General features: G+C 38.5%; 2 protein-coding genes across 3 annotated transcripts; both read right to left on the bottom strand.

Annotated features, from left to right (window-relative positions):
- Positions 1 to 48: 48 nt before the first annotated feature.
- nr5a5 (nuclear receptor subfamily 5, group A, member 5) lies at positions 49 to 5,104 on the bottom strand. Of its 2 annotated transcripts, XM_031743506.2 has the most exons (8): positions 4,947 to 5,104; positions 3,588 to 3,957; positions 2,718 to 2,833; positions 2,299 to 2,440; positions 1,277 to 2,034; positions 978 to 1,097; positions 736 to 883; positions 49 to 643 (listed from the first exon to the last, which is right to left on the bottom strand). In XM_031743506.2, exons 2-8 carry the CDS (start codon positions 3,685 to 3,687, stop codon positions 396 to 398), a joined length of 1,632 nt encoding a protein of 543 aa, XP_031599366.1. In that variant the 5' UTR covers positions 3,688 to 3,957; positions 4,947 to 5,104; the 3' UTR covers positions 49 to 395. The 2 variants fall into 2 exon arrangements, with proteins under 2 accessions (XP_031599366.1, XP_039467344.1); XM_039611410.1 differs by lacking the exons at positions 2,718 to 2,833; positions 4,947 to 5,104 and having other exon boundaries at positions 3,588 to 3,708.
- A 125-nt stretch (positions 5,105 to 5,229) lies between these two features.
- soul5 (heme-binding protein soul5) lies at positions 5,230 to 13,621 on the bottom strand. Its single transcript, XM_031743505.2, has 9 exons — positions 13,542 to 13,621; positions 11,483 to 11,570; positions 6,980 to 7,082; positions 6,814 to 6,873; positions 6,609 to 6,690; positions 6,409 to 6,529; positions 5,833 to 5,969; positions 5,583 to 5,746; positions 5,230 to 5,441 (listed from the first exon to the last, which is right to left on the bottom strand). Coding segments are annotated over exons 3-9 (660 nt in total). The 5' UTR covers positions 6,982 to 7,082; positions 11,483 to 11,570; positions 13,542 to 13,621; the 3' UTR covers positions 5,230 to 5,347.
- Positions 13,622 to 13,864: the final 243 nt, after the last annotated feature.

Below are 13,864 nucleotides of genomic sequence, written 5' to 3'. Positions count from 1 at the left end.
ACATGTCATAATTTTCTTCTTAAGTACACACTGAGACTTGTGTAAAAATGGAAAACTTTATTGATGCATTTTTCTTTCCTCTTTGGACAGTTAAGCTCTTCCTGATTACTAAAAGCAACATGTTAGTGCTTGGTTCTCACATTTCTCAAGAATACTGTTAAAGAAACTGATGAGCTATTTGGCTGTAGTAACACTACAGGCAATAGACTTGGCCAAAGCATTGCATGGGTACGCAAATACTTCTTTGCACTGATGATCTGTAATAGATAGCGTTTCCCTTACTTTCAACAATCATAAAAAGTAATGGAAAGCTGGATGTGGAAGGCAGAAAAGAACGTACCAACTTTACAGCAGCATACTGTGGCCACTCTGGTACCGCAAGTGATATCATCTTCTCAGCTGTGCTTGGTGTGCAGCATCTCTGTAAGTAGAGAGTTACAGGGCAAATCTCCTTGAAGATGGCGCTGGTACAAATAGTCCTCAATTTGCAAGCTAATGCTGCGAACTTCAGGCAGCCGAAGAAGCAACTGGCCAAACTTGTCACAATGTCCTGGATGATTTCGCTGAGTGTACTCCATCAGCGCCCTGTTGACTCGCTCTTGAGTCTGCTCTACCTGCCTTCGGTTATGCACTGACTTCACATCTAGAGTAGGAAAAAAAAAAAACACACAACGCAAACATAATTAACGTTGAACAAAAGCTACATTTGATGTGTCTTCGAGAAAAAATGCTCACCAGGGTTAAATAGCACTAGGTATTTGAGACAGACAAACTCATGTCTGTCCAAGTGGAGTGCCTTAAGTTTGGATACTAGGTCTTGGGTTCTTGATACCAGGCTACTCAGTGTCACTCCTGCCTGGGAAATGATGGTTGACACCTCAATCTGCATCAGAATAAGACAAAGAATGTGCTCATTATTACTTTCATTTATTTGAAACATTTCTAAATGTAAGAATGCAGCATTTTAATGTAGAAACCTGTTGTCCTGTGACCAGATATATGCAGCCTTCTTTGCCATAGGTCACTTGTCTACATAAGTGATCTAGTACCAGCAGCTCACTCCAACAGCTCTGCAACAGCACCATTTGGTCTTCCACCTATTGGAAAGATTTTGTGTGTAGTTGCAAATTAAAGGTTATACTGGATGGCCTCCATTAAGGACGCATGCATGTTAAGTAACAAATGGGATAGATCTACTCTAACAGCTAATAATCATTGTAATGCTAGAAAAGTGTTATTAATTTCATGTGTATCCCATGAGTTAATGGTTCCTCACCTTCAGCTCCTTAAAGAGGGAACTGTTTCTGGCCCACTCCACTAGGCAAAACAGAGTCTGGTCAGCCATTTTGCACATAATGCTGAATGTATTCAGACGGTCGTGTTTGCCTCGGTTGGCCTGTTCTCTCTGAAGACTGGCCAGAACTTTGGCATTCAGCTGGCTCTCATCCTGTTCCCCTTCCAGCAGTTGGCTTAAGAAGTTAGGTGTAAGTGCTGATGATAGAGGGTTGGTTGGTGTTTGAGTGGGAGCCTGGGAGACAGGAGTGGTTAAGCTTTTTGTTGAACAGGGTGATGATTCTAGTGTACTTCTTGGTGTGAATGAGCTGTTTGGGGTTGAATGCACTGTATAGTTTACAGGAACTGGGCTGTAGCCAAAAGGCACTTCCAGTTTCTCCTCAGGGTGTCCAGGGAAGGTGCAGTGGTACAGTCCAGGGTAAGGCAGGGATGGAGGAGTAAGACCTCTATCTGTGTTCACAGTGCAGTCCAGAGACATGGGTTCACTTGACTGCCCCATGCAAGAAGGATACATGTGGGGTTGATTAACAGCTTCAGAAGGTGATGGATGACTGATGCAGCTGGTTACCACCTGAAGGTCATTTAGAGCTTGGGGACCATGTATTTGTCCAGTTTCTACCTTTATCCTGTAGGGATCAGTGTTTGACTGGTGATACACCTTTTGCTGTTTCATTTGTCTGTCCCGGCGGTAGAGGGGCCCAAATTTGTTCCTGCCTCCTCTCATACGATCTGCTCTGACCGCTGATGAGAGAACATTAAACAAATATTTAATTATAAACAAAAATATGTAAAAGATCATCTTAAAAAAACATTACAATCTCACTCCATTTAGAGTTTACAATCATTTACATCATTTACAATCTGGGTCAGTGCAGCACTGCTTTATGAGTTCTTAGATAAGTCTCAAGGGAGGAAAAAAACTTGCATATCAGTGAAAGAAAAAGCCTGTTGCAACTGAATGGTCTACAAATTAGCTGTGAATGAAGTGGTGGCAATTTGGTGTACCTTCTTTCTTCATACCCACAGCTAAACACTTCTGGAAGCGGCAGAATGGGCAACGTTTTCTCTGAGAAAGGTTCATGGGGCACCTCTGTTGCTCTGCACAGGTGTAATGCTTGTTATTTTGCACTGAACGTTTAAAGAAGCCCTGCAAAAAAAGAGAGAGAGGGGGAACCTTTATGCACATCACAAAATCATAGATATCTACATGTACATCATTACTGTCGTAGAACTACGGGACATATGTATCTCTTAATATATCTGTAGTACCAGATTATAGCTATCTGGCGTTTACAGCAAAACCATTGATGTATCATTTATTGTGGCCTCATAAGTCACTTTGGTTTTGGAGTAAACAAAGCTAAGATGACTTTTGGTGGCATAAGAGAATGCATATTTTGCACTGCCCAAACCTTATCCTTTACCTTGCAGCTCTCACAGGTAAGAAGTCCATAGTGGTATCCTGACACTTTGTCTCCACAGACAGGACAGCTGTCCTCTGAGTCTGGTCTACTCTCTGCCTCTGTCTTTTGCTCCTGAGCTGGGGAATGGTACCAGTAATATTTAATGGCAAGATTTACATTATGACACAAAATTCACCCACTGAGGGTGTTCTTCTGTTTTGTTTCAGTGATATGCAAAGCTACTGCTTAAACTGAATACACTTTTCACATCAAATATGTGATGCATATAATATGTTGGAAATTAGTATACTTGGTAAGGATGCAAGGAATCATGTGTGCCATGCCAAGTATAATATTTCAAGTCATCTAAAACAGGAGGATAATTAGCAATCAGACATGAGTTAGAATTTTGTAAATCCCGAGTGGCTAAAGAGACTAGAATGCTGTGCTGCTGAAGTGTAAAAGTGTCATCTAACAGGGTTTATTGCCCAGCTGCTGAAAGAACAGTGGGCAGGACCATCGCCTTGCTGCAGACAGTACCTTATCACTGGGCTTGATTTGCTTGACTATGATCACAGATATGACCCTTACATAATATCCAGAACTATTCTCTCTGTCTCCTGTATCACAGAAGGGAATCTTCTGGGAACCACTTTAAAACATTTTTGTTTGTTTTGTTACTGTAAATGTGTTTTTTCAAATGGAAGTGACTACTGTTTTTAATGCAGCACCTCAAATTATACATTTACATACACTGTTAAAACCTTCTTCAACTTTCAAAGTATGAACTTTTTAACACAGGTAGTTTCACACAACATTTTTAAAATATATCTATTGACACCTACATAAAAGTTCACTATTGGCCCATAGCCACTTTCATCTAGTACTCACATGTTGATGATCCCTCCAAATTTATCAAATCCTCTGGATAGTTACCAGGGTGGTGAACAAGAGGCTGGTCCTGCTGTAGGTGATAACCAGGTAGGTCCATTTTGATAAGTGGGACATGGACTCCACACTCAGCCCAGTTTGAACTTCATTGTAGCAGAGATCAGGAGACCGCAGACACTGCAGGTGGCAGGTGAGCAGGCCCAACCAGCGGCGGTGGACTGATCTTGTTTAAGGCCCACATGTGGACTTCGATCCATAGTGAGTGTCATAAAACCTCTCCTGATTGGCACTCCTACCAGCTAGTCTGTCAGCAAGCAAGCCAATCAACAGCCCATAGGAGAAAGTCAAATAACCACCTGCTGGAATCTTACTGTAGTGAAATCATGTCAGTATCATTAAGCTACTCTGGGCTCAGCTGATAAGAATCAGTTAGTACACATAATCACTTTATTCAAACTACAGACATTCTGATTTTATTTGTCATTCCCTGGATTACACTTGTGATTCGGAGCTGATAATGTAGTGGTTGGGTGAATAAAGATCTAATGCTTGGCTCAGTGTTATATAATACTGATACTCCATTAAGACTCAAAACAAATTTGCAGTGACATGGAAATATGATTACACAGGTTTTACCAATAGAATGCATTGATAATTGTATGTAAAGATTCTAAATTAAAAGAATAAGGAGGAACTTTTAAAAAAAAAGCCTTGATGAGCAATATTTAAAAAAAAAAAAAAAGTATCAACAGAACTATTTGACTTTTGGACAGTTTGATCAGTTGGTTCCCAACCTAATGATCAATCTCTTTCAAAGAGTCATACTGTGGAAAACGAGAAATTTAATATAGTATCATTTCTTTGTATTCTTTTAAAATGTAAATGTTGGTCAATTTAACCTCTTTATTTAGTGTTTTTTTTTATTTAAGACTGATCTTAGAGTTGTTTCATTTAATTAGTTTGTAATGCAAAAGTAATTAGCTGACAGACATCTAGAATGACATTCCAGAAAGGTATTGGGGTAAAAGTACAAAGGTGGAGCTACTCATTTGCAGTATTTGAATAAAGTAGTGTGTCCTTTAAGGTATCAGTGGATCAAGTAGAAAACAATGCATCTCCAAGAACAGGAATATTATATATTCTTATTATAACACGAGAAAATCCTTTCAGAGAAAGAGAAACCACAGACTGCAATTATAATACCCAAAATGCTAAACTATGCTACGTGATAAGAGGCTACAAAGCAGCAAAATGCACTGGACTGACCTTTATTCTAAAGCCAATGGGAGGTGGTCATGGCACCTGCATATTAACTAGTAAACAAATTATGACATTCCAAAGAAAAAGAGGTCTCTTTACTTTTCTAAGTGGCATGTTAAGCTCCCAGCCTTTGTTCAGTGTCCTCCTTCCTTCATTTACATGCAAAGTACTCCTCAGCTAAAATATGCAAAGACTGAAGTCCTGGGAAGCGTTTGGAATTCTGGACGCAGTTGTGCGGCCTAATAGCTCCATCTAGTGGCATTGAGTAGTACTCCAAAACAAGAGTGCGACTGGATAATTGTGGGTTATTTGTTTCATTTAGTATTGTCACTGCAGCTGTTGTAAGATCAACAGAGGTGGATTGATTAGAAAGAATCAAGAGTCAATGCTAAAGGTTTTATTGAAAGAAGGAAATCACAGACAAGCTGCTGTTAATCCACAGGAGTACGGTGCATTCAGCTTATATTTTTGCATGGGTCTTACAATTCACAGTGAGTCAATTAATCTGTTTCCTCACTGCTTTTTCCTTCACACACCGGCTCACCCTCAGCAACAAACCAGACCTCGTTGTGGCGGTTAAACATCCTCATTGGACTGCAAGAAACATGAAAGATCACACAGGGATGCACACAGACACAGATTCACGTTAGAATAATCAAGAAAATAGTTTAAACTGAAGCTGTTTTTGATGCTTTCTTTCACATGTTTTTCTTCTAATGATGGAGATTACTTTACCTGTTGTATCCAACAGCACAGTGGGATCCTTTTTTGTATTTTGCGTTAACTGAATCAAGAGTTTTACTCAGGTCATTAGCATTACTGCTGTCAGAAAAGGTCGTCATCCATCCTCCGTAGCTTTTCGCATACACTTTCATATCTGGAGTGTCACTGATGTACACCTGCAAATCATGATGAGACTATCTGTCATCAAAGAAATTCCTATCAAATATTTGCTGATATTTGTTTTTGAGTTTAAAAAACATACGTCTGTATTAGTAGGTTTGGGAGGATTTTCCTGATGTTCCGTCGGCAGCAGGAAACTCATTGTGTAGATGCCCGTTTGCCAAAATCTCTTGTCTGGTATTTTCACAACAACAGGACTGGTCATTTGAATTTTCTTTCCTGAATGCAAACACAAATATTTTTTTGGGAACTGAAACAAACATCACAATGAAAATGCACACAAAATGAAGAAAAGAATATAAAAACAAGTAGGTTTTCTTACTAAAATATCCAATAAAACCACGAGACTACCACTGCTCCCTGAATATAACTAAATACAGTAATTATGTTTGGTCAAAGGACATTTTAAATTTAGACGTGTCACGTGTTCAAAACTGGCCTAAAAACCCCACAATATGTGTATATCTATATGTATATCTATATATATATATATATATATAGATATACATATAGTATTTTATGTATTTGTATATTTATGTATTTTATATAGTATTTTATGAAAAGAAACCCCATTTACAAATAGCTGTTAGCTGTGTTCATATACACAGGGTTAATAGAGTATTAAATGTGAAACATAATTAGATAAACACATACGCACCCATCTCGTTCTCACCACTGATGTATTTGAACAGTCGATTAAATGCTACTGGTAATGCCATTTCCATGAAGAAGGATTTCTCATTAGTTGAGACCCATTTCACAGAGTCATAGTGACGCACCTGAAATACATGAACAAACATATTTTAACTGGTGTTTTTATAACTTTGCTACACCTAAAATATGAAAAAAATATTTTACCTCATAATCCTTGGTCTTACAAATCAAATCGAACAGCAGACACTCTGGTGTCTCAGTGCAGAAGCTTAACTCAGAGGAGTTGCTGTGAAGTTACAGAGGAAAATGCTTTTTAAAGGAGTTTTACAAGTCCATAGCAACAACTACCTGTGATAGGTATAGACTAATAGTGTGCTCCCTTTCTTCAGTTCAAATTCAGGTCTCTTACCCAACTCTAGCTTCAGCTGTTAGAACCAGAAGAAAGCAAACAAGTCCTGAAACAAAAATCCTGAAAGACACATTTAAAGTTACTTTGCTTGTCTATTTGATTTATTTCTTACATTATATAGGATTATTTGCATTAAAGACCTTCTGGGAATTAAAATTGTACTTACATCGTGGCTGACTGTTGTCTGCTTTCAAAAATGGAAAGTCTGCAGTCTTGTCCAGTGCTCTGGTTATAAAGAGCTGGTTATGAAAACTGACCACTCCCTAAAGCTAGAACACAAAACATCCAAAGGAGTAACAGAGGGAATACAAAACAGTAACAAGAGAATCTGGAAGGAATTATGTGCTGCTTAAATGTTATGAAACCTCTTTTACCAATAACATCTATCAAATCCAGATGATTAGGAGATGAAATATTATCTGTACTATTCTGTACCAGAGAGTCAACAGAATTTAAAATAAGCCCTCAGAGTATAGCTAATATTTTTCTAATAGTTTTACTTTATGCAACATCAGGTGAGGGTAAATTAGACTATTCAATTCAATTCAATTCAATTCAATTTTATTTATATAGCGCCAAATCACAACAAAAGTCGCCTCAAGGCGCTTTATATTGTACAGTAGATAGCACAATAATAAATACAGAGAAAAGCCCAACAATCATATGACCCCTATGAGCAAGCACTTTGGCGACAGTGGGAAGGAAAACTCCCTTTAACAGGAAGAAACCTCCGGCAGAACCAGGCTCAGGAGGGGCGGCCATCTGCTGCGACCGGTTGGGGTGAAGAAGGAAAACAGGATAAAGACATGCTGTGGAAGAGAGACAGATATGATTCGATGCAGAGAGGTCTATTAACACATAGTGAGTGAGAAAGGTGAGTGGAAGGAAAAACTCAATGCATCATGGGAATCCCGGCAGCCTCACGTCTATTGCAGCATAACTAAGGGAGGATTCAGGGTCACCTGGTCCAGCCCTAACTATATGCTTTAGCAAAAGGAAAGTTTTAAGCCTAATCTTGAAAGTAGAGATAGTGTCTGTCTCCGAATCCAAACTGGAAGTTGGTTCCACAGAAGAGGGGCCTGAAAACTGAAGGCTCTGCCTCCCATTCTACTTTTAAATACTCTAGGAACAACAAGTAAGCCTGCAGAGCGAGAGCGGCGTGCTCTAATGGGGTGATATGGTACTACAAGGTCATTAAGATAAGATGGGGCCTGATTATTTAAGACTTTGTATGTGAGGAGCAGGATTTTGAATTCAATTCTGGATTTAACAGGAAGCCAATGAAGGAAGCCAAAACAGGAGAAACATGCTCTCTTTTCTAGTCCCTGTCAGTACCCTTGCTGCAGCATTTTGGATCAGCTGAAGGCTTTTCAGTGAGTTTTAGGACATCCTGATAATAAAGAATTACAGTAGTCCAGCCTGGAAGTAATAAATGCATGAACTAGTTTTTCAGCATCACTCTGAGACAGGATATTTCTAATTTTAGAGATGTTGCGCAAATGGAAGAAAGCAGTCTTACATATTTGTTTAATATGTGCATTGAAGGACATGTCCTGGCCAAAATGACTCAAAGGTTCCTCACAGTGTTACTGGAGGCCGAGGTAATGCCATCCAGAGTAAGAATCTGCTTAGATACCATAGTTCTAAGATTTTCAGGGCCGAGTACAATAACCTCAGTTTTATCTGAATTAAGAAGCAGAAAGTTAGCGGCCATCCAGGTCTTTATGTCTTTAAGACATTCCTGCAGTTTAACTAATTGGTGTGTGTTACCTGGCTTCATGGATAGATAGAGCTGCGTGTCATCTGCATAGCAGTGAAAATTTATGCTATGTCTTCTAATGATGCTGCCTAAGGGAAGCATGTATAATGTAAATAGAATTGGTCCTAGCACTGAACCCTGTGGAACACCATAATTGACCTTAGTGTGTGAAGAGGACTCTCCATTTACTTGAACAAATTGGAGTCTATTAGATAGATATGATACAAACCACTGCAGTGCAGTACCTGTAATACCTACAGCATGTTCTAATCGCTCTAATAGGATATTATGGTCAACAGTATCAAACGCAGCACTGAGGTCTAGCAGGACAAGCACAGAGATGAGTCCACTGTCAGAGGCCATAAGAAGATCATTTGTAACCTTCACTAAAGCTGTTTCTGTGCTGTGATGAGCTCTGAAACCTGACTGAAACTCTTCAAATAAGCCATTCCTCTGCAGATGATCTGTTAGCTGTTTGACAACTACTCTTTCAAGGATTTTTGATATGAAAGGAAGGTTGGAGATTGGCCTATAATTAGCTAAGACAGCTGGGTCTAGAGATGGCTTTTTAAGTAAAGGTTTAACTACAGCCACCTTGAAGGCCTGTGGTACATAGCCGATTATTAGAGAGAGGTTGATCATATTTAAGATCGAAGAATTAATTAATGGCAGGACTTCTTTGAGCAGTTTTGTAGGAATGGGGTCTAAAAGACACGTTGATGGTTTGGAGGAATTAATTATTGAAGTTAACTCAGAAAGATCAATTGGAGAAAAAGAGTCTAACTTAACACCGATGGTACTAAAAGTAGCTGTAGATAATATTACATCTGTGGGATGATTATTGGTAATTTTTCTCTAATGATAAAAATTTTATTTGTGAAGAAGTTCATGAAGTCATTACTAGTTAACGTTAAAGGGATTGTTGGCTCAGTAGAGCTCTGACTTTTTGTCAGCCTGGCTACAGTGCTGAAGAGAAACCTGGGGTTGTTCTTATTTTCTTCAATCACTGACGAATAGTAAGATGTTCTGGCTTTGCGGAGGGCTTTCTTATAAAGCAGCAAACTATTTCTCCAGGCTAAATGATGATCCTCTAAATTTGTGACACGCCATTTCCTCTCCAGCTTACGAGTTATCTGCTTTAGGCTACATGTTTGAGAATTATACCACGGAGTCAGGTACTTGGATTTGAGGCTTTAGTTTTCACAGGAGCTACAGTATCCAGAGTCGTGCGTAGAGAGGAGGTAAAATTATTAACAAGATAATCGACCTCTGTTGGAGTAGCGTTCAGATAGCTGCTCTGCTCTATGTTGGTACAGGGCATTGAAGATGATAACAGTGGGTGGATTATATTCTTAAACTTAGTTACAGCACTTTCAGAAAGACATCTACTTTGATAAAGTCTACTCTCCACTGCTGTGTAATCAATTATTGTAAATGTAAATGTTATCAGGAAATGATCAGACAGCAGAGGGTTTTCAGGAAACACTGTTAAATGTTCAGTTTCTATGCCATATGTTAAAACAAGATCTAGAGTGTGATTAAAGTGGTGGGTGGGTTCTTTTTACATTTTGAGAGAAGCCAATTGAGTCTAATAACAGATTAAATGCGATGTTGAGGCTGTCATTTTTAGCATCTACATGGATGTTAAAATCACCCACAATAATTATTTTATCTGAGCTGAGCACTAAATCAGATAAAAAGTCTGAGAAATCAGAGAGAAACTCTGTGTAAGGCCCAGGTGGACGATAGATGATAACAAGTAAGACTGGTTTCTGAGTTTTACAGCTGGGGTGGACGAGGCTAAGCATCAGGCTTTCAAATGAATTAAAAGTCTGTCTTGGTCTTTCGTTAATTAATAGACTGGTGTGAAAAATTGCTGCCACACCGCCCCTCGGCCTGTGCTTCGGGATTTCTGGTAGTTAGAATGACTCGGGGTGTTGATTCATTTAAACTAACATACTCATCCTGCTGCAACCAGGTTTCTGTAAGGCAGAGTAAATCGATTTGTTGATCAATTATTAAGTCATGTACTAACAGAGACTTGGAGGAGAGAGACCTAATATTTAATAATCCACATTTCACTGTTTTACTCTTTGGTTCAGATGTGGATACTGTATTGTTCTTTCTTTGTGATTTTTTATGTTTAAGTTGTTTATTGCTGGTTTTAGTTTGTTTTTGTCTTTTTGGGAGCTGACACAGTCTCAATGGAGATGGGTTTTGGGGGTAGCAGGAGGAGAGAAGCTGCAGAGAGGCGTGTAAGACTGCAACTCTGCTTCCTGGTCCCAACTCTGGATAGTCATATTTTGGGGGTTTAATAAATTGGTCCATATTTCTAGAAATGAGAGCTGCTCCATCCAAAGTGGGATGGATGCCGTCTCTCCTAACAAGACCAGGTTTCCTCCAGAAGGTTTGCCAATTATCTATGAAGCCCACATCGTTTCTGGGACACCACTCAGACAGCCAGCAATTTAAGGAGAACATGCGGCTAAACATGTCACTCCTGGTCTGACTAGTGTTAATAGTTTTGTTGAATGACAGGAACATAAAACATAACAAAATAAGCATAAGCAAGTTTCAGATCCAGTGGCCGAACTTTGATATAAGTAAAATTACCTTTGCAATAATGATAAGTATTAAGTGAAGTTAATATTAAGTTCAAACTTGAACAAATTGGATCCCAAGAGTGCTACAACAGTTGGTACAAATTGTGACTGAGCATCATATGAAGCATTAGCTCAAATATTCAAAATGAATAGTTCTCATGCGGTATTATTTACCTTTCACATTGTAAAAAAATGTCTTAGGTTACCCCCTGGCACTGGTATACACACTTAAACAGAGACAAGGAAGTACCTGAGACATAATGATGGACATATTAGTGTTCGTGTCTCAAGAGAATTCACATTGTACCTTTTGTTGGCACAGATCGCGTGATATGTGTTTTGTACCCTCAGAACACCAAATCCTTCTTGCTTGTCCCCATTCGGTGTCATGCAACCTGAATACAACAGAAACTTGGAGTTAAATATTTCTCCTTTTGTTGTTAAGAAAAAGAACACAAAAAAAAGAGAAAATCATTAAAGTCGAGTATTGATTTAGTTGTTGGTCGTGTGGTTGTAATGTTGTAAGTCTGCAGTCCTTGCTGGTTGACTGTTATGTAACTACTGGGATACTTAATCCAACCCTTGTTCTTTCTAACTGTAAAACATCTAAACATCTGTCATGCAAGAAGTAGTAATCCTAAACTGAACCTTTTTCATCTGAATAGTGCCGTGAGCCCACATTGCACAGTGTGGTATTTCCTTCCTGTTACTAGCCTGAAAGGACCCATCTGGTTCTGTAGATGTGTACAGTACATTTAAAGCAGTTGAGCATGAAGTTTTTTTTTTTAATGTGTGCGTGCAAGCTGACTGGTTTCACTTGCCAGTTTCATTTAAATGCTAATCTGAATTCCTGAACTCAGCCCAAACTAAACAGCATATTCAAGTAAATCTGTGGTTTTCCCAAGAGGAAATAGTCATCACTATCATTCAAAGCAGTGTGAACCCTATAAATATTATATAAAAGAATATAATTTTATTCTTTTCAGGACCAATTCAACGATAGGAATGTGGGGCCTTCATGTAACTTGAAACAAATGTCTCCAGTTCTAAACATGCATGTCCATGTAATTGTCTAGAGTGTTCTTTCACATTCAACTATCAGAGTTACTGCTTATAAATATGAATGTAAACTTTAGGCTGAACCTCGTCCCAAATGATCTTTTCTTTTTACAGAAAAATACAAACAGTCTTTAAACTAAACTCTAGGAATGCTTATTTATCATTGTCTTGTTTGTCATTCATGACAAGTTATAACAAAGTTTATCATTCATAGACATTATATCTTATAAATGTATGCTAAACTGACAGGAATGTTTGAAATAGGCACATTCAGTGAAAAATTATACAGTTGCACTCTGACACATCATAACAGTTTAAAACTTCTCAGCTTCTGAAATGTAACATTGCCTTATAAACATCAATTTTACTTGAATTTGTGAACTTGTTGTAAAGTAACTGTCGGGGGTTGTTAGTAATAACATTGTGATACAACTATAAGATGACAAACAGTGTTTGCTGGCAGAATTAAAAGTGTAAGAAACTTGCAGTAATGATCAATGTCTCAAGCCTTTGTTTTGAAACATGCAAAAGTTGACATTTTTATTGAAGCCAGCAGAAGCACTGTTACAAAACAGGGGCTGTACCGGGTAATGTTCCAAAATGTTCCAGAAGGTGCAACAGAGAGCAGTAAACTATTCCTGTGAGCATGTCAGCTCAGCCAACTTCCAGTGTGTAAATAAAGACTGCCCCTCGCCCCCCACCACACACACACACACACACACACACACACAGAGAGAGGGAGAGAGAGAGAGAGAGAGAGAGAGCAACTAAACAAACAAAGAAAAAACTCTTTGTAAAACGGTCCCTTTAAATACTTATTATGAGCACATTTCCTATTATTGTGCAACAGCCGAACGGTACAATGTTTTCCCCATGCCAGGCCAGCATATCAGAATATAACACAAATGATTAATTTTACAGCGACATTACTTCACATGACTATCTGTCAATGTATATATGTATATACTCAGAAAGATGTACAATTTCCTCTTTGCCTTGCCTGTGACACTGTGTTTTTGTCTGTGGGTAAACACTTTTTTAAACACAGCCCTTTTAGGCAAATACTCATATCCGTACATTGAATATTCTCAGCATTTGCACCTCAAATATAAACAGACATTAGACGAGATTCAGAAAAACTGCTTCATTGAAAAGAGTGATTTGAAACTAAGGAAAAACACCAAGTATGTTGTGCAACGTCATAGATCCTGTAACATTAACACATTATTACTTCACCAACCCCTTTTTGAGTTAGTCGCTGAACTATATTCAGTAATGTGTACTGTAAATTTCATTATAGCGGTTACCTCTGAAGCCTGTTGATGTAATCTCCAGCCCTGAGTATATCCAGTTCAGGAAAACAAGTGTGACCTGTAGTGGTTACAATGACGAACTGCAACAGCATTTTTAAATAAGGGTATGAATGTGGTATTTTCCATGGACTACAACTAGAGACCTAGATCTCGTTTTACAGTAAACTTTGTTAACCAATCGTCTTTAGAACATTTTTTTTTTTACATGTATATAATTTATTAACATTTTTAAGGACACAAGGCTGCTACAGCAGCAACAACAACCACGGCGTGGTTGCTGTTTTCAACGGAGTTGTTGTTGGCTAAAAAACTACAAC

Source organism: Oreochromis aureus, linkage group 4 (assembly GCF_013358895.1).
Source record: "Oreochromis aureus strain Israel breed Guangdong linkage group 4, ZZ_aureus, whole genome shotgun sequence".
Lineage (NCBI taxonomy): Eukaryota > Metazoa > Chordata > Actinopteri > Cichliformes > Cichlidae > Oreochromis > Oreochromis aureus.
This window is presented reverse-complemented; position numbering and strand designations above follow the sequence as displayed.